The sequence below is a fragment of the Bombyx mori genome, chromosome 25 (assembly GCF_030269925.1).
Source record: "Bombyx mori chromosome 25, ASM3026992v2".
NCBI lineage: Eukaryota > Metazoa > Arthropoda > Insecta > Lepidoptera > Bombycidae > Bombyx > Bombyx mori.
This window is the reverse complement of record NC_085131.1, coordinates 14,030,730-14,056,707: the sequence shown is the minus strand read 5'-3', so window position 1 is coordinate 14,056,707 and position 25,978 is coordinate 14,030,730. Positions and strand designations below refer to the sequence as shown.

General features: G+C 37.1%; 2 protein-coding genes across 2 annotated transcripts in view; both read left to right on the top strand.

The window, feature by feature from the left end:
• LOC101743213 (nephrin) overlaps positions 1 to 25,978 on the top strand; it is a 133,830-nt gene that overhangs the window by 81,752 nt on the left and 26,100 nt on the right. The window contains exons 4-7 of the mRNA XM_012688614.4: positions 3,269 to 3,379; positions 3,960 to 4,163; positions 4,958 to 5,112; positions 9,551 to 9,692. Coding sequence (XP_012544068.1) covers positions 3,269 to 3,379; positions 3,960 to 4,163; positions 4,958 to 5,112; positions 9,551 to 9,692 — 612 coding nt within the window. The remainder of the gene's footprint in view (positions 1 to 3,268; positions 3,380 to 3,959; positions 4,164 to 4,957; positions 5,113 to 9,550; positions 9,693 to 25,978) is intronic.
• On the top strand, positions 11,566 to 25,216 carry LOC134201448 (uncharacterized). Its single transcript, XM_062676207.1, has 2 exons — positions 11,566 to 11,616; positions 20,516 to 25,216. The coding sequence occupies exon 2, from the start codon at positions 20,727 to 20,729 to the stop codon at positions 23,370 to 23,372; it is 2,646 nt and encodes an 881-aa protein (XP_062532191.1). The 5' UTR covers positions 11,566 to 11,616; positions 20,516 to 20,726; the 3' UTR covers positions 23,373 to 25,216.

Below are 25,978 nucleotides of genomic sequence, written 5' to 3'. Positions count from 1 at the left end.
AATAACTGCCTATTAAAATGGAAACTTAAGTTGCTGTCTTTTGGATTTTAAAGGCTCAATATTTTCGCTTGTGGTGTGCGCAGTGCAAAAACAGGCGGAGTATGAACATGTATTTTTTTTTATCGCTTTAGTTCAATTACTAAGTAAACAATATTATATATCTTGTTAGCTTAGAGAATCAGCACATCTGTGCTCAAGGTTCGAATTTTATCATCGCCAGTCGCGAATGCATCAAAATGAAAAATAACTCGTTAAAATTTTTCTGACTTTATTGATCTTGATTCGAGATAGCTGCGAGACTTCTTTTGAAATGGAATTCGGTTTTCAATGAAATGGTTTTCTATTTTCCAGTTGCCATTTGTTGAATAGAATTTGTAATCCTTTACTTCCCTTATCGCGTCATCTACGATTTTTTACCTTAATTCACATTGTTTTTCCTACCTATGCTGATAGCCTTGAGAGGCTATTTCAGCTTCTGCTTGACGTGTAGGTGAGCTCACGGGGCTCAAATCGGGAGTGTTGCTAACACTGGCCCTAGCAAGAGTAGTGCTTCGCAAAATCTACGATTGGATCGGAAACGTGACCCACTGAGAAGATCCGGCGAGAAACTGAGTGGCCTGTCTGTGTTAATTCTCTCGTCGAGCCCTTCATAATCCGCTTATTCCCGTGGCACCTATATTTAGCTACGAATACGTCAATTCTACCCACCAATCCTGTCTGATAACATATTTATCTGGTCACCTCAATTACACAGGTATTTCAGTCGCCAGTTGGGTGGTAGTAATGTGGGCGTTGCAGAGATATAGGAAATTAAGACGACAACAATTGACGCTGTTGCTAAAAAAGCCATTTGTATTTTTAGATATTTCTTTGTAAAGAGAATATATTGAAGATGATCAGGTGTATCATGTAACGGTGTCGTAGGTAGACTGGGGGTAGGTACAAAGTGATTATGTATCTAATACGTCCTCTTTTTATTCTTATCTTATAGCTATACCACTGACAACTCTGCTTAAACCGAGTTTAAGAAGGAAGTTTTAGTTACGCTAAAATTATTTCTATAGACGCTGCTTAATATCAACTTAAAATGAAAACCAATTTATTAGACAATTGTACAAGCTTCAGTTTACCTAAGCAATTCGCGGAATCATCAAGATTAGGTACCTCGGTCTTTTGTGGTGAGGTACTAATACATTCTCGTAAGAGGCCAGAACCAGCAAATAGCTGAATTAGACTCGGCTTTATGTAGAAATTTCGATTAATTGAAATCGATAGGGGTAATTACTTGATTATACATTCCAGATTTAACCCAGTTACTCCAATTAAGATTACGACTAATCGAACTATCTTTTTAATTATTAAAATTCAATTTGTTATTCACATTAAGCTTTTAAGAATTTCCGCTAGTTTGATGTTATTCAAGCTTTGATATAAAATACTGTTCCGCTGTTTATGTGAACAGATGAGCACTCGTGAACAAAGTTACAGAGAATCTTTCGGTCGAGAGCTTTTATGACCTATCTCGACGTGACTAAATCCTCAAATTTCGGAGAAGAGAATTCGTTTATTATTTTTTCTTGAAGAGCTTATCGTGTTGAGAACAAAAGTTGGGAACTGTATATCGGTGACCCAATCAGCGTTAAGACGAGATCTGAGAATAAAGTGGGTACGCTGCATTTAAGTTAAGAATTTTCTTTTTCGTACATTTCTCTTGACTCGAGAGACTTTAGAGTTAGTTAGACTTTAGACAAATTTAATTTATTTAACTGATTAATTTAGGTATTAAGCAGCGTCTTACGGCGCTTGTGCATGAGCACATATTATAATTTTTTGGGCATATCTTCAGACGAGCAAATGTCTTCATAGAGCACCTTGTCGTTCAGGGCAAAGTAGAAGGCACCAAACCACGTGGAAGGTTGCCCATGCGATGGACCGACCAAGTCAATTCGGCAGTTGGCGGCTGTTTGCATGAGTGTACCAGACTCACCACAAGCCGGGATGAGTGGCTATTGCTCGTGAGGCGCTTAACATCTTTTTTTTTATTGCTTAGATGGGTGAACGAGCCTACAGCCTACCTGATGTTAAGCGGTTACTGGAGCCCATAGACATCTACAACGTAAATGCGCCAACCTCCTTGAGATATAAGGTCTAAGGTCTCAGTATAGTTACAACGGCTGCCCCACCCTTCAAACCGAAACGCATTACTACTTCACGGCAGAAATAAGCAGAGTGGTGGTACCTACTCGTGCGGACTCACAAGAGGTCCTACCACCAGTAATTACGCAAATTATACTATAATTTTGCGGGTTTCATTTTTATTACACGATGCTATTCCTTCACCGTGGAAGTCAATCGTGAACATTTGTTGAGTACGTATTTCATTAGAAAAATTGGTACCCGCCTAAGATTTGGACACCGTTGTATCGCTCAACACGAATGCATCGGACGTCTTATCCGTTAGGCCACGACGACTTCAAATTTGTTGTGGATTCTCAGTCTTTTTGTATTGCATGGATTGGTGAGCGAAAACACAGCGCACCTGGTGTTAAGCGGTTACCGGAGCCCCCATAGACATTAGTCATAACCTGAGTACCACCATCCGCTTCGAGACATGAGCTTGCAGTATCGATTGTAAAACAGCTGTTCTTCTGTTAAAATCACATAATTATCGATTAACGTTTGATTCTCGAACGAAATAAACAGAATTGAGGCGTTTACAAATACTGTCTTAGAATTCCCCATTACACCAGTAAGATATCGCGCACAAAAATATTAATAGAAAATCATATCTATCAATGGAAAGAATAACACTTATAACTCATATTTATTTTACTAACCCACTTCGAAAAAAACAAGTGTCTCATTTGATGTGCTTATGTTTGTTTTCTTGAAAGTTTTAAGCGCGGCGAACGAATCAAGAAATTCCGTAACGAAAATAAAACCTAACACCCCCACTCCACCTACCATGTAGCTCGCACACGTTGCGCTTGTGTACTATTTGTGAATAAGCGCGCGACGTGTCGGCGCACTGCATGCGCATCATGAAAAGTCTGCCCATCTCTCTCTCGCGCGGTCAAGCTTATGAGTGTGAAGGGGACAGTTAGTTTTAATATTAAATTATTATTGTCTAAATTGCATAAGTTAATAAAAAATGCTATGCAATAGCTTTACCGCGGCAGTCCCCGAGTGCCACATGTGTTTTTTCTCTTTAATTCCCTTATAAATATCAGTATCTCATCTTTTGAGCTAATGTTATCTATTCTCCCAGCACCTCCGAATCGGCCCAGCATTATGGACGCCAAGACCAGAAGCCACACTCGACTACTAGAGCCCTACAACGAGGGAGATACCCTGGAACTTATTTGCGAAACATATGGTGGTAAGAATATTTTACTAGTGGTAGGACCTCTTGTGAGTCCGTACGGGTAGGTACGCGCATTCGTATCGAGCGATACAACTGTGTCGGTATTCGCATCCTGTAGGCAGGTACCAGCTTTTCTAATGAAGTACCTACTTAATGCTGGGGGTAAGACCTCTTGTGGGTTCGCATAGGTAGGTACGACCACGCTGCTTATTTCTGCCGTGAAGCAGTAATGCGTTTCAGTTTGAAGGGTGGGGCAGCCGTTGTAACTATACTAAGACCTTAGAACTCATATCTCAAGTTAAGGTGGCGCATTTACCTTGTATATGTCTATGGGCTCCTGTAACCATTTAACACCAGGTGGGCTGTGTGCTCGTCCACCCATTCAAGCAATAAAAAAAGTGACATTTCACTCTGAAAAAAAGCTTCGTTTGAAAAAAGTCAATGAATAATAGCCTCAATATTTACGCATCATTGACAACAGTATAGAAACATCTAGATTTAAATTCCTTACTGTAAAATTAAACCTAGAGTTTGTCGGAGTCCAAATTGACTCAAATTAATTTAAGCGCCCAATTGAGAATCATTTAACCCATAGGTGATCCAAGGCCCAGTGTGACTTGGTACTTGGAGAACACCGTCATCGACGACTCATTTGAGCAGCGCCCTGACGGAGTGACTGTCAACACCCTGACCTTCCCCAGTGTTGGTCGTCAGCATCTCAACGCAAGGCTCGTCTGTCAAGCTTCGAACACAAATCTAGCGCCACCGGAAACTAAGCTTTTAATACTTGATATAAACTGTGAGTAATTATAGATATTAAAATAAAAGGATGTGTGGTGTCGTGGGACGCCGGATAGGAATGAAGTTCCTTATTATAAAAATATTAACTTTAAGTTCAACTCAAGGTATATAGAAAATAATTATTCGGGTATACATTTTTTATTATGATTTTATTATTGATAAAAAAAAAAAAACTACTTTACAATTTAAGTTATCAACTTTAATTTATTCACAAAGATTTATAATAAATATATAATAATAATATACAAAGAAACAGCTATTTATATGAATAATAATAATTAAGCCTAATTATGTTCTATCATAGAAATACTAATAACCGTCATCACGTAGACTATACATTAGACACTGTGTAGCCATCATACTAAGATTATACATAAATAATAAAAATCTTACGTTACGGACGTTTTTTTCCGGTTAAGGTACCCCTCCGCATCGTCCCATAAGGAACTTCGTTCCAAAAATATGTTACATTTATGCAAAATTGTACAAAACATATCATGTTATATTTTACAATTGTGCTATTGGCTAATTGCGAATATACGTTTGTCCTGTTTCCACATAGTGATTTAAGACTCTAATAATCTGAGAGTGAGAATGACCCAGCAATATGTTTTATTTTGTTTAACATATAAAATTTTATAGTTCATGGTTTCGTAACTATGTTGATCCGTAAAGACCACAATTGCTGACATTAAAAGCATTATCCTTGAATATATAAACCTTTTTCACTTCCGCAGAAAGGAAGAGGGAGAAGGAGCGTTTGCATGTAACTAAAACTCTAGTCTGTTGCAGTAAGGCCACTCAGCGTGCAGATCTTGAATAAGAGGCCGGAGCTTTCCGCAGACAGGACTTATGAACTTGAGTGCAAGACTACTGGATCCCGGCCCGAAGCTCAAGTTACGTGGTGGAAAGGTGGAAGACAATACAAAAGGAGTGCAGCCAAAAATGTATCTATCTCATAGTTATCTATACTTAAATCTAAGCTAAAGAGTTTGTTTGTTTGAACGCACTAATCTCAGGAACTACTGGTCCGATTTAAAAAATTCAATCAGTGTCAGATAGCCCATTTATTGGCAAAGGCTATAGGCTATATAACATCAATAATGTTTCAATATATTTTCACTTTCTACGTAAATGAAGTGGGGGGTAAAATTTAGCGTTATGCCAAAGTAACTATTCCACGCGGACGGAGTCGCGGGCATAAGCTAGTTTAGTATATACTTGTAATTGAATACGATATGAGCCGGTGGGACTTTGTCTTACTGGTACAGTTTCATCCATTTCTGCTACAAAATATTGAAGACTATTTGAATATTAAAGCCTCGACCATTTTGGACGTAGATGCTTTTGCAGTAGAGAGACAGTTCCCGGAATTTTAATAAATATTCCCTTTAACTGTGCAATGACAAAGCCACCGCTCGTTTTGAGGCGGAAATGAAGCAGTGTGGATGTCTAGTGGAAACATCTTACCGTTTTTTATTTCGCAAGGTACATATCGACGCTTGAAAGGCAAACGTGACTAAGCGACAATGCGTGAATTTTACAGTAAACTAATTTAAAGTTGAAATACCTGAAAAAAATTCTATTTTAACGAATCTAGCTGTAGGATTGAAATGATTTAATAGACCTGGAAATAATTTTTTGTTTTGCGCATCGAATATGGTTATTGCCTTTATGTACAAAGAAGTTAGTTATTGTCGCTTAGTCACGTTTTCCTTTCATAGTCTAGTCGACAAGTTAAAAATGGTGTTAATTCGACATACTACTGCTAAAATTATGTGGTTTAGCTCATTCGATTCGGAATAATGTCTAGACCATTGTGCTAAAAAATTGAATTAGCACATAAAAAATTCCAAAAGTTATTAACAATTAAACACCTTCAAAAAATAGCGTTTCGTTTATGGCTTATTGTCCGTAAACTATAAATATTTTCGAAATTTGAAAAAAAGATCCTTAAAGAGGAGGAAATTTAGTAAAAAAAAGTTCCAACTCCCGGAACTGTAGCTCCATTATTTATAATTTTAATTTAACGCTGAAAATAGTCCGCCGCGCGCCATTGTTAGGTTGCGCGCACGGCCTCGAAAGCGAGTACGTCACTTAAAAATTTTTTTTTCAAGTACTTATAGTTAATTGAAAAATCTAAAAAAAAAATTGCATAATCTAAACACTTTAAAAAATTTATTCCCGTTGGAATTTTTTATAAAAACATATTTTTCAATATTCTAGACGATTGTTAATTAAGAATTTTTTTTCCAATTTCCATCATCCTTATAAACTAAAAAAAATGTTTAAATAATTACCTTAAAATTATTTCGCTTCGTGGACCTCTTCTTATAAATATATTAAACAAGATTGCGTCGTCTAAGTTATGAAATTGTTAATATTTTGTTAATAATAATTTTTTTAAGTTAACAAAAAAGAAAAAGCACAATTATGTTGTAAAGAAATTTTTTTTCTTTATTTATTATTATATTTTCGTTTTTATGTCAATAAAAGACATCTTTTAATTGAAAAAAATATTTTTTTCTAAAAATATTTTTTTTACTAAATTTCCTCCTCTTTAAGGATCTTTTTTTCAAATTTCGAAAATGTTTATAGTTTACGGACAATAAGCCATAAACGAAACGCTATTTTTTGAAGGTGTTTAATTGTTAATAACTTTTGGAATTTTTTATGTGCTAATTCAATTTTTTAGCACAATGGTCTAGACATTATTCCGAATCGAATGAGCTAAACCACATAATTTTAGCAGTAGTATGTCGAATTAACACCATTTTTAACTTGTCGACTAGACTATCAAGCGTCGATATGTATTTATATCATATAGATATCGTAGCGGAAGACGTAACGTGGGACGCCCCCTGGCTAGGTGGTGCGATGTCCGCATGGTGGCCGAAGAAGTGGATAAGGAGAGCCGCAGACCGGGCTCACTGGTGTGGATTGGGAGAGGCCTATGTCCAGCAGTGGACGACTGTTGATGATGATGTTGATCGTATGTGCTCCGATAATTAGTTAAAAAGGGGGCCTGTTAGATCCCTCACTAAAAAAATTCTTCTATGTTTGGGCTATTCAGAGATAGGTAGTGGCATTATTATTGTTCGTAAAAATGAATAGTTATCATTTGGTAGATAGCTTTCAACACAATAACATCTTTATTCACGAATGGAATATTAAAATGATCTAACTAGACAACAACAGTAAATTTGTCGCGATAATTTTCAAGTTGAGATCAAACTTTTCTCTCAGCTCGCTTCATCGAATTATTGGCGTTTCTTTGTTGCATCCCAAGTTGAGAATCAGCAGAACTTTTCCTTCTAACTTATCCCGGTCTTAGTTTCAGCTTACCCTAATAAGCTCTTTAAGCTTTCTGATTAAGTTGAGAACTATCAAATTAGTCCAACTTTGTCTAGACAGCTTCGGTTTTGAAACGACATCGTATATTATTCAAAGGAACTTTTTGAAGCACAATTGTCTTTTCGCGATGTTAAAGATTATTAAAATTGTAACTTTGTAACCAGTTAGCTTTCTTCGTACCGTTAAATATAAACTTATGAACTAAGAAGTTTTATAAGTTTTTTTTATTGCTTAGATGGGTGGAGCTCACAGCGCACCTGGTGTTAACTGTATCTAGAGCCCATAGACATCTGCAACGTAAATGCGCCACCCACCATGAGATATGAGTTCTAAAGTCTCAGTATAGTTGCAACGGCTGCCCCACCCTTCAAACCGAAACGCAATACTGCTTCACGGCAGAAATAGGCAGGGCGGTGGTACCTACCCGTGCGGACTCAAAAGAGATCCTACCACCAGTAAAAAAATCATGTGAGCGCCTTCTTTTTTCCCTTAGCAAATTGGAAACTGTTGTATTTGTGTGAATGTACATTAATTAATAATTTATGATACATAGGTACTGTATACATAAACTACTTAAACTAAAAAATAAAAATAAAATAATAATTTAGAGAAACTAAAAAACACGCTTTTACAGGAAATCGAATTAAATACGAGAAAAGAAATTTATTGTAAAAAAAGCGTGATATGATATTGATAATATCATAAAAAGCATCCCACGTTTTTTTCATTATAAATCAAATTTATTTTCTGTTTTTAGTTTTTTTTTTTAGTTTAGTTTAGCTTTTAGTTAGTTAGTGGATTTTATACAAAAGCGTGTTATTTAACTATTATTTTTGGCATAGCAACTTCATTGACATGGCTTTACAGGAAAGGTATTATCAGCAGAAAACTAAATTTCAAAATTCGATAAATCGACAATACATACACATACATACCATTGTTTGAATCTCTGTAAATTCAGTTGTACCGAAATTAATTACGTTTTATTAATTACAGAGAGCAGGTCTCATTGTTAGGAGACGTTATGTCAAAGGCAATGACAAAGACTTTCTTTGGCGATCACTCATTGTGTATTCTTTGTTATTTGTCAAGGGAATTCAGGTTTAATAACTCATTCAAATATTTGTAAGTCAGTACAATTGGACTTCCGAAATCTTATTTTAATTAAATTGACATACAGATCTCATGCTTTAAACTAATTAAATATTTACGCAGTTGTTTATAGATAAATAATAAATAGGACGTAATAGGACGATTTAGGCATATCTTGGTAAAAATTGATATGAAGTCGTCGTGGCCTAAAGGATAAGACGTTCGGTGCATTCGTATGTAGGCGATGCACCGGTGTTCGAATCCCGCAGGCGGGTACCAATTTTTCTAATGAAATACGTACTTAACAATTGTTCAAGATTGATTTCCACAGTGAAGGAATAATATTAATACCAATTAATAATAAGTACGTATTTCATTAGAAAAATTGGTACCCGCCTGCGGGATTTGAACACCGTTACATCGGAATTGTTGCTGCAAGTTACAGCTTGAATTAATATTGCATACACGTATTATAACTGATAGCTGGATAGACTTTTATCACGTAAGATCTACTGTCTAATAGCATATAAGTAACAAGACACGTGATTCTGCGGAGGGACTTCGGTTTCCTCTGTATTTTGTACCGTATGTTCCATGGGGAGTGCTCTGAGGAATTGTTCGAGATGATACCGGCATCTCGTTTTTACCATCGCACCGCCCGCCAGCGGAGTAGAGTTCATCCATACTACCTGGAGCCACTGCGGTCATCCACAGTGCGTTTCCAGAGGTCTTTTTTGCCACGTACCATCCGGCTATGGATCTCCCCTCCACGGTGTTTCCCGAGTGCTATGTCCTTCTTCAAACGAGGCTCGTGGAGAGTATTAAGCGGTAGGCAGCGGCTTGGCTCTGCCCCTGGCATTGCTGAAGTCCATGGGCGACGGTAACCACTCACCATCAGGGCTATAAAAAAAACCCACATTAATTAAAAAAATTGCGCAGTTCTCCGAGAGCAACGCAACGACCAGCGTCCTAACGTTTGTGCCTGTCGCCGAGGACCACGAGAAGACCCTGGTCTGTCGCGCCGAGAACCCCAGCGTGGTGGAATCATCGATAGAAGACAAATGGAAAATGAACGTGCATTGTGAGTAAAATGACCTTGGATTAATATCGATATAGAAAGATTCGAATAGATCTTCAGATATGTATTATCACGTGTCCAATTTTGTGTTACATACAGTCAGTAATCATTTCTTAATTTTTTTGTTACCGGATATTAAGTAGAATCTGTGGGTTAGAAGCCCATACGTACTCGTATCGAGCTGTAGCAGATATTAATTTTCCTAAAGAAATATGTACTACACACGTCTTCGCGATGAAGGGAGGATAGTGTGTGTTAGAGATGCTTCTTGGTTTTTCAGTGCACGGTATCTTAATTGGGCTATACTTTTTTAAATACTTTACTTTGTTAAATGTGTTAAATGTACGTGTATCAGTGACAATGACATGTCGATTTACCTCTTAAGAGATAGCAAATTTGACAATGATCACATCTATACTAATATTAGAAAGCTGAAGAGTTTGTTTGTTTGAATTCTCTAATCTTAGAAACTACTGGTCCGATTTAAAAAAATATTTCAGTGTTAGCCCATTTATTGAGGAAGGCTATATATAGGCTATATAACATCACGGTAAGACCAATACAAGTGGAGCACCAATAAAGAATGTTTCAAAATAAGGGTTTAAATAGCTCCTTAACATTCTATAATTCAAAAATATTTTCACTTTCCACGTAAATTAAGTGGGGAGTAAAATTTAGCGTTATGTCAAAGTGTAAATCTTCCACGCGGACGGAGTCGCGGGCAAAAGCTAGTAAAATAATATTTGAAATTCCAAAAATTTACATAAGTCAAACATGGAGCACCTATATTATTTGCTTATGAGTGCGTATGAGTTCTCATATTTTCGGTTAGAAATGGCGTCACGATTTGTGATTGTGATCTAAAAATGTTCATCTGCTCGCGTTTACTACGAGTAGATGAAATATTTTGATTAATAAATTGTCCAATTAAAATCTATCTTAAATTAAATGACTTTAATATAAAGATTACAAGAATTTCCATTATGGGTACACAAACAAGTGTTCAGAAAAATGATCCAACGGTTAAGTCTACGTAATAATTTTAAGTGGCCCCTCTTAATTAAATTTCTGCAATCTTACATCCATTTACTGAAGATGTTTTGGAAGGCTGTAAAAACTTGCTGCTTCAACTTGGAAAACTTTATAAGCGAGGGAGCATTGAAGAAATCAGGTGAAAATAAACTTCTATTTACAGATTTGATTTTATTTGCATTTGACAGATAACCCATCAAGATTAAACGTAAGCCCCGAAGATGTAATTCACCTTGAGATGAGGGTTTTTTCATTTTGGAATGTATTTTGTATTTATTAATACGCTTTTATGAGTTTCAGACGTATGTATGTAAAGGAGTCTTTGAACATGATTTTGACCCCCTTCAAAACGTCGGATTTACTCGAAATTTGGTATACTTATTAAGAACCGATGTCAATTCAATATAAAAGAAAAAAAATGAAAAAAAAATTGAATTTTTTTTTTATATCTTACGCAATTTTTTATATCTTACGCAATTATTGTAATATTAACTGTGTATACAATAAAGAATAAAGAAAATTGTAATTCAATTAAAAATGAAAAATAAATAATAGTTAGAAAAAAACTACTGATACCATGTACCCCACGCTTTTTTACAATAAAATAATTTTTTCTTACACTATTTTTAAATCAAATTTATTTTCAATTTTTTAGTTGGATTTTCTATGAAATCGTATTTTGTTAGTATTTTTAAACTATTATTTATTTTTCAATATATTAAGCCGAAGTAATAATATTTTAAGCGGCTTGATCATAGCCATCCAGGTTAAAGGTATTGTTGTTATTAACCTTATACTCTTTGCTAATTACGATATTTTTACTTGTCAAAATTTAAGTCAGTCGCACAATAAATGTCGTTGCAACCACACACAGTTTTTCTTTACGGATAGTACTGTTATGGGAATTCTCTCTGAGGTCGTTTTAAAAAAGGAAAATTCTTAGGACACAACTATTTATTGGATATTGAATAATATGGATAATGACACTCAGAGTAATCCCGGCAGCCGCACCCGTACTCTAACACAGTTCACTGACTACTGACCGTTCTCCGGTCTCCTATCAAGTCTCTACCTCGGACCGTCTAGTCAGCGGTTCGAGGGTGTCAGCAGTTTAGGGTTCGGTAGGGATATATAACACCTCCCCCCATATTTAATAAACTTCGGGAAAGAGTCCGAAGTTTATTTATAAGTGACGTCTGACAGAAGCTGGGGCTACCTCAGGGATATCAGCATATTCAACTTCTTCTATAGTAGCGGGCTTACTTTTAAATCTCATGCGTTTGAAAAGATCTATATCTTTAGGTGTGCTGCCAGGTTTACATTTTACATACAACTTAAAAGCTAAATAACTAAATAGACATATAAGTAAAAGGATAGTCACTGTAGAGTAATGTATTCCGTACTTAACTATGTGTGGCGTATGAATGACGTCATCGGCACCACTTAATATGGAATCGAGGATCATCTCATTATTTTTTAAGGATAGGTCATCTAAATCAATGTTCTTTAAAACCACAGGAGCAGGGGATACACTATCTATAAAGTTCTTAATCTTATTAGTATTACAACATGACTTATTATTTATGTTAAAATCTAAAGTATATTCTGTAATTGTTATGTTATTAACATATTTAGATATAAACTTAATGTCCTTAGTATAACCGGTACATCCGTGAGGGATGTTTAATATACCAGTTCCTATGATGTTAAATTCATACAATTCAGATTTGGGACAATCAACGCTTACTTTAGTTAGATTGGATTGCACGAAGATCCATCGGTTATTAGAAATCGTTTGCCAAACATTAACACTTCCGTAAATGAATTTGTTATTGCACTGCACTGGTAAATCACTGGTCACTTTTATCATCAGTTCCACTTCACAGCTAGGGTTGATGCTCGTCGGATATATGGTCACTATGTCACAGATGTAAAGTTCGGTATGCAATATTTTACATACATTTAGGTCGTCCAAAGTGCAGTAACGTGTTTTGTCTCTGGTCATTGCTATATATTTGCTACTTGGTATTAACATAGAATACATTCTGGGATTTTGAGCCTCATGTGGCGTTGGTAATGCTAAAGCATGATATAAATTATACACAATAGGACATACTAAAGGAATTCTTAAGACAAAAATTATTCTATTCTTACTAAAATAACTAACTACATTAGAAACATTCATAATAACGTGCATCGAGCTTATCTCTAAAGGTACGGGGAATTGTTTATCATCATCCAAGAGTCGAACATTGTTGGCGAGTTCATGGAACAATTGTCGTGGTGTTATTATTGAAGGATGAAGTATATTTTGACTGCTGAATAAGATAGCATTTATTATGTCTTCGAGTTGAAAAGATATGGCAAGAATATTGGTTTCTAAATAATGTATGACTTGGTTAGCGGATGATAGGATATACAATTCGTTAGATGCACTAGAAATATTCTTAACATGTTCTGACAAATTATTAATAGCGGTGTTCAAATTAGCTTCATTAATTTTAATATTATTAATTGTTTTATTGTACGACGAGATCACTGAAGTAGTAACCATAACATTTTCCTTAATTAATGTAGCTACTTTGTTTTGATCATATTGTATTGCATCAATTGCTTCATCGTATCTAAGGCCATCGGTCTCGTCCAAGTTTCCGAATATGTGTTTAATCACTGTCCCGACTCCTCCGAACCAAGCACTACGTTTTGCTTTAGTATCTAACAACTCAGATATGGATGTGAATTGACGAATAATATCGTGATATCGTATTACTAAGGGTTGAGTTATACTATGACATTCCAAATTTTCTATGACGTTAGTCTCGAGACACAGCGCTCGTGCCTTATTGATAGCATTTTCGATATTTTCTAAGTATGGTTTGAAATGTGATATATCTAATGGTATAAGTATATTAAGTTGGCCGCTGGATATTTTGATTTGACCCAAACTGTCCAAATATAGTCCGGAGCTTGCATTGATTTGTTGTACAAATTCTTGTTGGATTTGACTCTTAGCTGACATGCTGGAAATGATATTATATAATGAGAACAAGGATTTCTTATTTGACGAATTAAATTTTCTAAAAGTTATTTAAAAGACTATGAGATTAACTAGATAGGTATACGCTTAATCCTAATAGTATATTATTTAAAGATATTATGTTATTTAGCCTAAATCTGTTACTTTAGCGAATAGTTATAATTATACGTTTTCATTCAAAGTCGCGGGCTTAATTTCATCGTAATGGTGTCGCACGTGACGACGGTTTATTAATAGTGATAAAGTATTGTTACCGTGTATTTTAATCACCCTGTAAGGGCCTTTCCATACAGGTGATAAGGCTTTTCTTGATCTCAGGTGATTTTTGAGATATACGTAATCTCCGGTTTGGTAATATGCTGGGCAACTACGCGAGTCATAGTATGTTTTAGATATGCCCTTGGATTTCTGGATATGTTCTACTGCTTTTTGACGAGAGTATTTTAATCGATTTTGGAGCATCCGGACGTATTCGGGATATGTCGTTCCGGTCGGTTCTTGGAAGACTGAATTTGGTATGAAAGGTTTATTTCCAAACATTAACTCGTATGGTGTAAAATGAGTTGTTGAATGTACGGCCGTATTATATGCTAACATCGCGGTGTAAACATAGCGGGGCCAGTTATCTTGGCCTTCGTTCACATACGACTTGAGATACTCCTTGAGGGTAGAGTGACTCCTCTCAAGTGCACCCTGGGTCTGGGGATGGTAGGGCGATGACCATAACTGTTTGATCTTAAGGAAATTGCAAGTTCTTTGGAATAATTCGGAAGTAAAATTTGTGCCTTGGTCAGTTAGGATAATTTTTGGGATACCGAAAATGGAAATGAAGTGAAGGAGGCATTCGCTGGTTTCTTCGGCGGTTGTACTTCGGATGGGATATGCAGTAGAGAATTTCGTTAGATCATCTTGGACGGTTAGGATGTACTTCAGTTTTGCAGGACCTGCTTCTGGCAATGGACCGACGATGTCAAGGGATATGCGTTGACATGGTGCAGTTGACGTACTAGTGATCTGCATCGGGGCTCTATTAATTTTCCTCAACGCTTTATTTTCTTGACACTGTTTACATTGTTTAACATAGGCTTCAATGTCGCTACGCATACCTTTCCAATAATAACTCTCCTTAATCCGGTTGAACATACGATTTGAGCCGAGGTGTCCGGCAATTGGGATATCATGATTGTCGAATAAGATTTTCTTAATCTCCGTTGGAGACGGGTAGGTTACATTATTATGATATATATTAATTTTGATCTCTGTATTATGGAATAGATAATTTAACATATTATAAATTTTAACAAACGAATGTTTTTCAAATGGATTTTTGAAATCTGTTATTCCTATGTCCTTTGTATTATCATTTATTAATAATTCATTGCGGATGCGTTTAAGGGTCTCGAATATTTCGGGATATGAAGCTTCATCAAAATGGTGAACTTTAATGAAAATTAAATAAAAAGTTTTATTATTTGAGTCAATTTTACAGAAGGAGTGTAATTCTTTTTCGATGTTAGGTATATTGCTGCCAGTCGGCAAATTACTTATGATTTCTTGAACATAAGGGTTGGATTCGTCGAGATCGATTGAGGTAGGTATTAAGAGTGTTTTCGATTGGCCTTTTAATAGGTTTTGATTATGCTCTTCTATCTGTACATTATAATGTTTATTAGGATCTGACATAGATTTGAGGAAAACGGAGTAGTCGTCAGTCATTATAGCGTTTTCTATTGGCGAGTCTGAGTCTCGAGGTTGTTCTACTGGGGATCGAGAAATTGGATTTTCTGTATTTACATCAGAAGGTGTAGAAGAGTTAGTGTTTGTGGAGATTTTCCTAGGGATACAAGAAGGTGAACTTCCTATTAATGAGCTGTCCGTCGTGGGGTGTTGTCGAACGGATGAGGATGGATTTTCATCGTTAAGTTTGCCAGGGGCTTTGTTTTCTGATGAACTATTCTTTCGAGCATTAATATCATCAAGATCAAGAAATGTAGGAGAGGAACCAGCATGGACGTCGAGGTCATTCAGTGTTAACGGACTAAAGGCGTGTTCTTCGGCGGATAAAGGATTTGGGGATAAGTTGGTTATTTCATCTGGATTAAATGAAGGTGGTGGTATTAGTAAGTCCATCAAATTTTCATCTAACCTCATACTTTGTCGATCTTCAATAATTTGATTTGATTCAGGAAGGTTTACAGGCTGGATGGGATTTACCGGAAAACGGGATAATGCATCGGCATTTGTATTAAGCTTTCCCTTTTTATATTTAATATCGTACTCAAATTCTTCTAGGATAAGTCTCCAGCGTACAAGCCTAGAACCAGGATCTTTACATCTAAATAGCCATTCTAAAGGCTTATGGTCTGTTATGACAGTAAAATGATGACCGTAGATGTATGGTCTAAAGATTTTTGTTCCAAAAATTACTGCGAGACACTCTTTTTCCGTCACGCTATAGTTGCATTCCGCTTTGTTGAGGGTTCTAGATGCAAACGCGATAGGACGGTCTTTTCCGATCTGTCCTTGGGATAGGATGGCGGAAATGGCATAATTTGAAGCGTCGCAGGTAAGCAGGAATGGTTGTGAAAAGTCAGGATACGCTAGGATAGGAGCTGATATGAGTTTGGATTTTAGTGTTTCGAAGGATAACTGTTGTTCATTTTGCCAGTTGAAGGCAGTGTCCTTTTTAAGAAGGGATGTCAGGGGTTTGGCTAACTTAGAGAAATCGGGGATAAAACGTCTATAGTAAGAGACAAGTCCTAGGAAGGATTTTATATCCTTCGGTGACTTCGGTGTGGGGAATTTTGCCACGGCTTGAATCTTATCAGGGTTCGGTTTTACTCCTTCTTCGTTGATAATATGACCTAGATACCCTACTTCTTTCCGGAGAAATTCGCATTTTTCCGGTTGCAACTTTAAGTTATAGTTCCTGATTCTCTCAAATACCTTACTGAGGTTATTGATGTGTGATTTAAGATCATAGCTATATATAACAATATCATCGAGATAAACGAAACACCTATTACCTTGTAGGCCAGAAAGACAATTGTTCATGAGTTTTTGGAATGTTGTAGGTGCATTTTTAAGGCCAAATGGCATTCTGTTAAATTGGAAATGACCTTGCGGCACTGAGAAAGCCGTCTTTGGTGCATCTAAGGGATCAATTAGAATTTGGTGAAAGCCTGAAGTAAGGTCGAGGGTACTGAAGTATCTGCTATTACCTAGTTGATCTAGTATTTCGGATATCTGTGGGATAGGATATGTCTCCCCAACAGTGATGTTATTTAGGTTTCTATAATCGATTACAATTCTCCAAGTTCGTTCCCCTTGTGAGTTTAGTTTTTTAGGCACGATCCATATGGGTGAGCTCCAAGGTGAGGACGATGGTTCAATTATTTTATCTTGAAGCATTTTGGTTATTTGTTTTTCCACTTCTTTCTTGTGGCATTCGGGGAAACGATAGGATTTTGTGTGGACAGGGATATCAGTAGTGGTTTTAATTTGATGTTTTAGGGCGGAAGTATAAGTTAATGCTTCTTCAGGTAAATGAAATATATCGGAATACTTACTGCAGAGTTCTGTTAAATTTGTTAGTTCTTCGACATTGAGGTGTTCAGTTCGTAATGAATTTATAACCTTTTGGGTGCGGTTATATGTATGTTCTACAGGCCCTTGGGTTAATATTGTGGCACAAGTGTGTAGTGGTTCGACTGTTAATTTTAGATTGGCATTAACATTTATTGGGTGGTCGGATGTATTCGCAACTGTGATGTTAATTTTGTTATTTTCTTTTACTTTTACAATACAATTAGCTATTAATAAGGATTCGGATAAGTGTTGATCTGTTATAATCCCTTCTTTTATTTCGGGGTTTTTGACTGTGCATTCGATTACGGTTTCAGTTCGGGGTGGTATGATATAAATTGGATCGAAGAAATGAAGATTCACACTGAATTTTTTAAAGTGAAGGGTATCGTTGTTGTAATCAATACTACATCCGAAAGTAGTAAGAAAGTCGGACCCTATTATCCCGTCATAAGGCAAGTTGATATCTTTAATAACGTGAAATTTATAGCTAATGTGTTTCTTTACATCGAATTGTAGATTTAATTTAAAATGACCAAGTGTTGGTGTGGTATCATTTCCGGGGTCTATACCCTTAAGTTGGACAATTTCCTTCGTGAGTGACGGATATTTAAGTATACATGTTTCCTTTAATAGGCATATGGCTGAACCGGAATCAATTAAAAGGGTTATAGGGATATCCGAGATTTGTGTATGAACTAGGATGTGTGGTAGTAATTTTTTTGTGGTATCGATATTAATTTCATATATGGATGTTGGATTCTTATTTTCTTTATTTATTTGAATAGGATTTTCGGTTTTGGATATTTGAGCGTTTCCGATTTGGGGCTGGTTACCCTGTTGTGTAACGACTTTATTTTTTTGAAATTCGTGCGTTTCCGTTTTGGGGCTGGTTACCCTCTTGTGTAACGACTCTATTTTGGATATTTGTGCGTTTCCGATTTGGGGCTGGTTACCCTGTTGTGTAACGACATTATTTTTTTGATATTTGTGCGTTTCCGATTTGGGGCTGGTTACCCTGTTGTGTAACGACTTTATTTTGGATATTTGTGCGTTTCCGATTTGGGGCTGGTTACCCTGTTGTGTAACGACATTATTTTTTTGATATTTGTGCGTTTCCGATTTGGGGCTGGTTACCTTGTTGTGTAACGACTTTATTTTGGATATTTGTGCGTTTCCGATTTGGGGCTGGTTACCCTGTTGTATAACGACTTTATTTTTTTGATATTTGTGCGTTTCCGATTTGGGGCTGGTTACCCTGTTGTGTAACGACTTTATTTTGGATATTTGTGCGTTTCCGGTTTGGGGCTGGTTACCCTGTTGTGTAACGACTTTAATGGTGTCTGGCCTTAGCCGTCTCGTGCGACACCTTAACGGGACGTCTATTCGTTTAAAGCTTCGGGATATTTTGCATTTTCATCTACTATTTCTTCTACGTAGTTTACGTTTCTAAAGTTATAATTAGGATTCGATTCTGAAGGTCTATTTTGTGGTTGCACATTATAGCGGTTATTGTAGAATTCTCGCTTCTTGCAATCTTGTATATCGTGTCCTATCGTTTTGCAATACCTACAGAATGCATTTTGAATTTGACCTCGTGGATGAGGAGTAGGCATGCGTTGTTGGATAGCAGGAAAACGTGGTGAAGGATATCTGGGTTGATGGAATCTCGGAGGTGGTCGCCTAACGTTGTTAGTATTTGTTCTTGGGTCAGGTTGAGGGATAAATCTTTTATATAGCATTAGTTGGATTCTTTCTTCGGAAATAGCGAGACTTATAGCTGTATTTAAGTTTTTAGGGCTACGACACCTTACTATATTTGACAATTGTGGATGTAGACCCATCAAAAAGTGGTGTAATGCAAGGTCTTCCATCGCTGCGGTGCGTCCTACGATTTCCGCTTTTTTATTGTTACATGCTAGGGAGACCTCTGTTAGCAGTTGTGATAAACACGATTCTACTCTGAGTGCGAATTGACTGACGTTTTCTTGCGGGCCTTGTTTACTCTCTTGAAGCTCGGCTAGTAGATGAGTATAATGTTTTTGTTCCGAGAATTGTGTTCTCAAGAATTCTCTGAGTTGGTCCCAGGATGTAAAGTCCTTGACCGAGCAAGCAAGCTCCGCTTTACCTTGGAGTTGACTTAGAATATATTTAAACAGTATAGGTTTTTGTGGTTCCGTAGCCAAATCATGGGCGTTAGTGCAATTTATTAAGAACGAGTTTAGTGTTTCACGACAACCGTCATAGGATTTGATAAATTTAAATAATGTGTTTAACTCCATATTAATATGTTGTACAGAAGTTGACCTTGTCACCCTAGGTGACTTTACCGGTTCGGGGGATGGAGGTAATTCTGGGATGTCTAAGTGTAATTTATTGTCTTCGGACTTTGATATTGTGGCACCCTTAACCATTACGATGAAACAATTTGATGTTTTGATATTTAAAGAAATTAATAAACAGTGTCATCAAGATCTATTAACTACAATTAAAGTTATTCTAATTTAAATTCGGACATAGACATAAAATATAAAATGGTTTTATTTTCTATCAAGGATCCCTAACTTAATTATTAATTTGCAATGACCAGAGACTTACAGGTTTAAGATAACGCAGCTCAAAACTGCAACTCGGTGCATTCCGGACCGATAAGGCGACGTCTGGACGTGGATGTCGTATTTCGATGATTTTTATTTGCAGATGGATATTCAAATTTCTGCACTAAAGTTTGGGCGTTCTTGGATTTGGATGTTGAGATTGTGGTCTTCTGCTTTGAATTAGATTTTCTTCTTCGAGTGGATTTGATGAACTGTTAGCACTTGAAGTTTTGTTCACTTTTCACCGGGCACGGCACAGTTTATAAAGTTTCAGTTTTTATGTTTTTGGGATGCGCGAACTGGCGATTTTCGGATCCCACCGCTGCCACCAATTTTTTAAGGGAATTCTCTCTGAGGTCGTTTTAAAAAAGGAAAATTCTTAGGACACAACTATTTATTGGATATTGAATAATATGGATAATGACACTCAGAGTAATCCCGGCAGCCGCACCCGTACTCTAACACAGTTCACTGACTACTGACCGTTCTCCGGTCTCCTATCAAGTCTCTACCTCGGACCGTCTAGTCAGCGGTTCGAGGGTGTCAGCAGTTTAGGGTTCGGTAGGGATATATAGCAAACCAAATTGAACCTTAATTACATCATTCATATTGGTCAAATTCGAGCGGATTTTTTTGAACATACAAGCTATCGAAGATGGACGCCGGTCAGTGAAAATATTGTTTTCCAGTAAGCCGTAAACCACATTCCAGTGATTTAAAGACAACTAATTTATACATAGTTTATAAATATTACAATTTTATTCCGTTTTCTGGTTGGACGGTACTATGGATGAACTTTTGAACGTTTTAGAAGATACCGCTGCGCTCTTAAACAAAACTCAAATTAATTTGAAGAAATGTCCAAAAGCTAGATTGACAAGAGGTTATGTAGAAGCAAGAATCAAATGTATCGAAGAATATTGGACTACATTTAAGCAAACGCATCTACAATTGGTAAAAATAACACCGAAAGAACAAAGACAAGAGTTACCATATTTTCAAAATGAAGATTACTACGTGTTCGAAGATTTGTATCTCGTCTTGTTAGCCGATTTAAAAGATCTTTTGCAATCTTTCACACAAGCAGCTGCGCCGAGTTCTTCAACGTCCTCACCAAATAATTCTAAGATTATTGCGGATACCGAAAACCTTGTTCGGTTACCGAGAATCGAATTACCTAAATTCACTGGAAACTATGAAGGTTGGCCTACGTTTCAAGACCTATTTACCTCCTTAGTGGATAAGAACCCGGCTTTAAGTGACGTACAAAAGTTACATTATCTTAAGAGTACAGTCAGCTGCGAGGCAGAAACATTATTAAAACCTATTCAAGTCACGGAAAACAATTATAAAAAAGCATGGAATATTTTGAAGTCAAGGTATGGAAATAAAAGATTAATAATTAACCCAGTGTTGAAGAAATTATTTAATCAGAAGAAAATTAGTTCTCAGTCTGCAAATCAATTAAAAAATTTATTAGACGTCACGACAGATTGTTTGAATAATTTAGAAAATTTAAATATACCTACGACCTCCTGGGATCCTATAATTATATTCCTTGTGATACAAAAGTTAGACCCGGAGTCTCACAAAGAATGGGAGCAGACAGCTTATTCAAAATCAGAGGACGAACTACCAACTTGGGAGAATTTAAAAGATTTCCTGCAGTCAAGATACCGTACCTTAGAACTTGTATTGTCCGTGTCAGGGACTTGTAGCAGCCGTGACAAACCTGTAAGAGAACGTTCACATTTAGTAACTGCCACAGCCACCACGTCACAGCCAAATGAAAGAACTTGCGTGCTCTGTAAAGAAAAACATACATTATGTCATTGTAAGAATTTTACCAAACTGCAACCTAAAGAAAGAGCTGATTATGTCAAGACCAACAATCTGTGTTTTAACTGTTTGGTGCCTGGGCATTCTGCTTACCAGTGTAAGTTACAAATGTCCTGTCGCTTATGTAGAAGACGGCATCACACTCTTCTCCACCGCCATCAAGACTCGGCACAAACTGAGGAAAGGAATCAACCGAGTGTATCTCACCACGGGGTAGAAGAGAAAGAAGAGGTTATTAATAGCATGGTGGCGTCACATCACAGTACTAAACAAAGCACAGCACTACTAGCCACAGCGATGGTTTTAGCGAGGAACGAGCATAACCAAACCGTTGTTCTTCGTGCGCTAGTAGACCAAGGTTCGCAGGCTTCATTTTTAAGCGAGAAGGCGGCTCAAATGCTCAAACTTACCAGGCAATCAGCGAGAGGAAGTATCATCGGGGTGGGATCTACTAGGACTAACGTTGATCACGTGGTTCAACTTAAGATTGGCTCCCGCTGGAATCCAAGCTTCGAAATCAACATACAAGCATATGTTATGAGTAAACAGTTGACCACGAAGATCCCCTCCAAAGCTGTAACTGCCACACATTGGCCACATCTAGAAGGACTCAACCTGGCAGATCCAGACTACTTCCAACCAGGTTCTATAGACTTACTTCTTGGTGTTAAAGAGTATGCACAGATTGTGCAACCAACACTTATTAAGGGCCCTCCAGGTTCTCCAGGTGCCCAAGAAACCAACCTGGGGTGGATCCTCTTCGGAGAAATCGATAATAACCGTGAAAATGAATCATTTCTGGTCCTTCGTCATCAAGTCCATATAGATCATATGTTGAAATCCCTCTGGGAAATTGACAATGATAAAAAGAGAATATTAACAAAGGAAGAAAAGCTATGTGAAACAATATATGAAAGCACACATATGAGAAATAGTGAAGGAAGATATCTAGTAAGGCTGCCATTTAATACAAATAATCCAATTTCGATTGAAGGAAATACGAAGGAAATAGCTAGAAAAAGGTTACTTCAACTAGAAAGAAGATTTAAGAAAGAAACTAAACTGAAAGAAGATTATACAAAGGTCATGCAAGAATACATAAAAGCTAACTACATGGAAGAAATACCTAAGAATGAAATAAATGAGAGAAAATCAGTATACTTACCTCATCACGCCGTGGTACACGCAGACAGAGAAACTTCTAAGACACGCGTAGTATTTGATGCTTCAGCGAAGGGCTCTAACTGCATTTCCTTAAACGATGAATTGCTTGTAGGTCCGCAACTGCAAGAGGACTTAAGGAACATACTTATGAGATCGAGATTACATCGTGTTTGCTATGCAAGTGATATACAAAAGATGTACCTGCAAATATTACTTTATGAAGAAGACGCCGATCGATATCAACGCCTTTTGTGGAGAGAGAATGATTCAGACCCGATTAAAGAATATCGTATGCTTCGTGTTACATTTGGTACAGCGGCGGCCCCTCACCTGGCTGTAAGAACGCTTCACCAGGTGGCGGACGATGAAGGTCGAAATCACCCAATGGCTGTTCGAATTATTAAAGAAGATTTTACATGGACGATCTAATATCGGGGGAGAGCAGTGCTCCTGAAGCCATAAAAAGAGCACAAGAAGTAGATAGTATTCTACAGAAAGGTGGATTTGTTTTATCAAAATGGTCATCCAATTCTGCTGAATTTTTGAAATCTATCGAACCAAACAAACGTACATCTCGAGCACAGTTGGATTTAAAATTGGATGGAAATGTACAAGCCCTAGGTTTGATCTGGAACCTGGGCACAGATCAGTTTCAGTACAAAGTTAACTTACCAGCAAGGTCAAGCAGTATTACAAAGAGAGGCATACTATCTGATATTCAAAGACTTTTTGACCCACTGGGATGGATCGCCCCTAGCTTAATTTTGGCTAAGATACTCATACAAAGGCTATGGCTAGAACCGATTGGCTGGGATGACGAGATTAACCAATCGCTGTTACACGATTGGCTGACAATTAGAGAAGACTTTGAACATGTAAAAGAGATAGGTATTCCAAGATGGCTAAACACAGTAAGCACACAGATGGAAAACATCGAGGTTCATGGTTTCAGCGATGCTTCCATGAAAGCCTATGCCGCGGTGGCTTACATTCGTGTGAAGAGGGAAGATGGTTCAGTATTCACCAATCTATTAGCTGCCCGTGCTAGAGTGGCACCACTCCGTACCGTGTCTCTACCACGCCTGGAGTTATGTGGGGCGCTGTTATTAGCAAGGTTACTTAAGCAAATAGAAAATGCAATGCGTATACCTACTTCTAACATCTATGCATGGACAGATTCATCAATTGTTCTTGCATGGCTATCTGGTGATCCTCATAGATGGAAGACATTCGTGGCGAACCGGGTCGTAGAAATTGTAGAAAATGTAAACACACCGATGGTTCCATGTAGCTTCGGAAGAGAATCCTGCAGACATCGGGTCGCGAGGCATGCTGCTGGCGGACTTGAAACAGAAAGAGTTGTGGTGGACAGGGCCTAAGTGGTTATGCAAAAAAGAAATAATATACAGTAAGCCTGGAATAACGGAAACAGAATTAGAAATGAAACCAATAAAATTAAATACTTACCACAATGCAGAAGAACTAAAACCTTTAACCGCTCAGTTTGAAGATTTTGATACGTTACCAGAATTACTAAAAACTATTATTTACTGTAAAAGATTTTTAAGATACAAAAGTAATTTAAGTACGAGCAAGGAAATAACTACACAAGAATTAGAAGAGGCGCTTATCACATGCATTAAGTTAGTACAACAAGAATTCAAAGAAGAAATAGATCGGCTAAGAGATAAGAAACAAGTTAGAAGAAAAAGTAAATTACGATCGCTAAACCCATACCTGGATGAGAATCATATCCTCAGGGTGGGCGGTCGCCTTAAACATACTAACTTAACTGATGACCGAAAATACCCAATTATTCCTGGAAAATGGTCTTTGGGAAGAATAGTCGAGAAGCACCCAGGTCCTGATAATCTCACGAGAGTTTACAGTGTGAAAAATGGCAGTGCTGTGACAAAAAGATCAATAACAAAATTATGTCGTTTGCCGGTGGATTCCACTCAGTGAAACGTCATCTTGTAATTTTGTCAAGATTCTCTACCAATGTCAATATGTAGCAATATTATTATTAAATTAATACTAAGTCTCAAGTTAAGCATATTGTATTATGATGTCTAGTATTTAAGCAAACTTTATTTGTAGAATATTGTTTTGAAGTCACCTTGACGTTGTAATTAGTGCAATAGATTTAGAAAGAACTTAGTAGTCCTTTGGTGGGCGGTATGTTGTTATTAACCTTATACTCTTTGCTAATTACGATATTTTTACTTGTCAAAATTTAAGTCAGTCGCACAATAAATGTCGTTGCAACCACACACAGTTTTTCTTTACGGATAGTACGCAAACCAAATTGAACCTTAATTACATCATTCAGGTATTAATAAAAAGATGAACTCAGCGTTAGGTTTTATCGCACAGGTCTATGCCACCTTCTCCGTTCCTTTCTCGTTTATTTCTTATTTCTTCTGCACGACGATCAATAATTTAGTCTTCAAACGTTACACGTATAAGCCACAGTTTTTTGGAGTTCAATAAACTAATTGTTTTCTAAATATTGTTCATTTTTTATTGCTAGATGGGTGGACGAGCTCACAGTCCACCCGGTGTTAAGTGGTTACTGGAGCCCATGGACATCTACGACGTAAATGCGCCACCCACCTTGAGATATAAGCTCTAAGGTCTCAAGTATAGTTACAACGGCTGCCCCACCCTTCAAACCGAAAAGCATTACTGCTTCACGGCAGAAATAGGCGGGGTGGTGGTACCCATCCGCGCGGACTCACAAGAGGTCCTACCACCAGTAATTACGCAAATTATAATTTTGCGGGTTTCATTTTTATTACACGATGTTATTACTTCACCGTGGAAATCAATCGTGAACATTTGTTGAGTACGTATTTCATTAGAAAAATTGATACCCGCTTGGGATTCGAACACCGGTACATCGCTGAACACGAATGCACCGGACGTCTTATCCCTTAGGCCATGACGACTTCAAAACTTCATACACTCTATTTTAAATCACGCCCTTTTGGTGTAATATTTCTGTGTACAATAAACAATAACTAAATATTATA

Excerpts from the sequence above, each read along its gene's own strand:
- LOC134201448 (XM_062676207.1), top strand. The coding sequence starts at position 20,727 with ATGGATGAACTTTTGAACGTTTTAGAAGATACCGCTGCGCTCTTAAAC.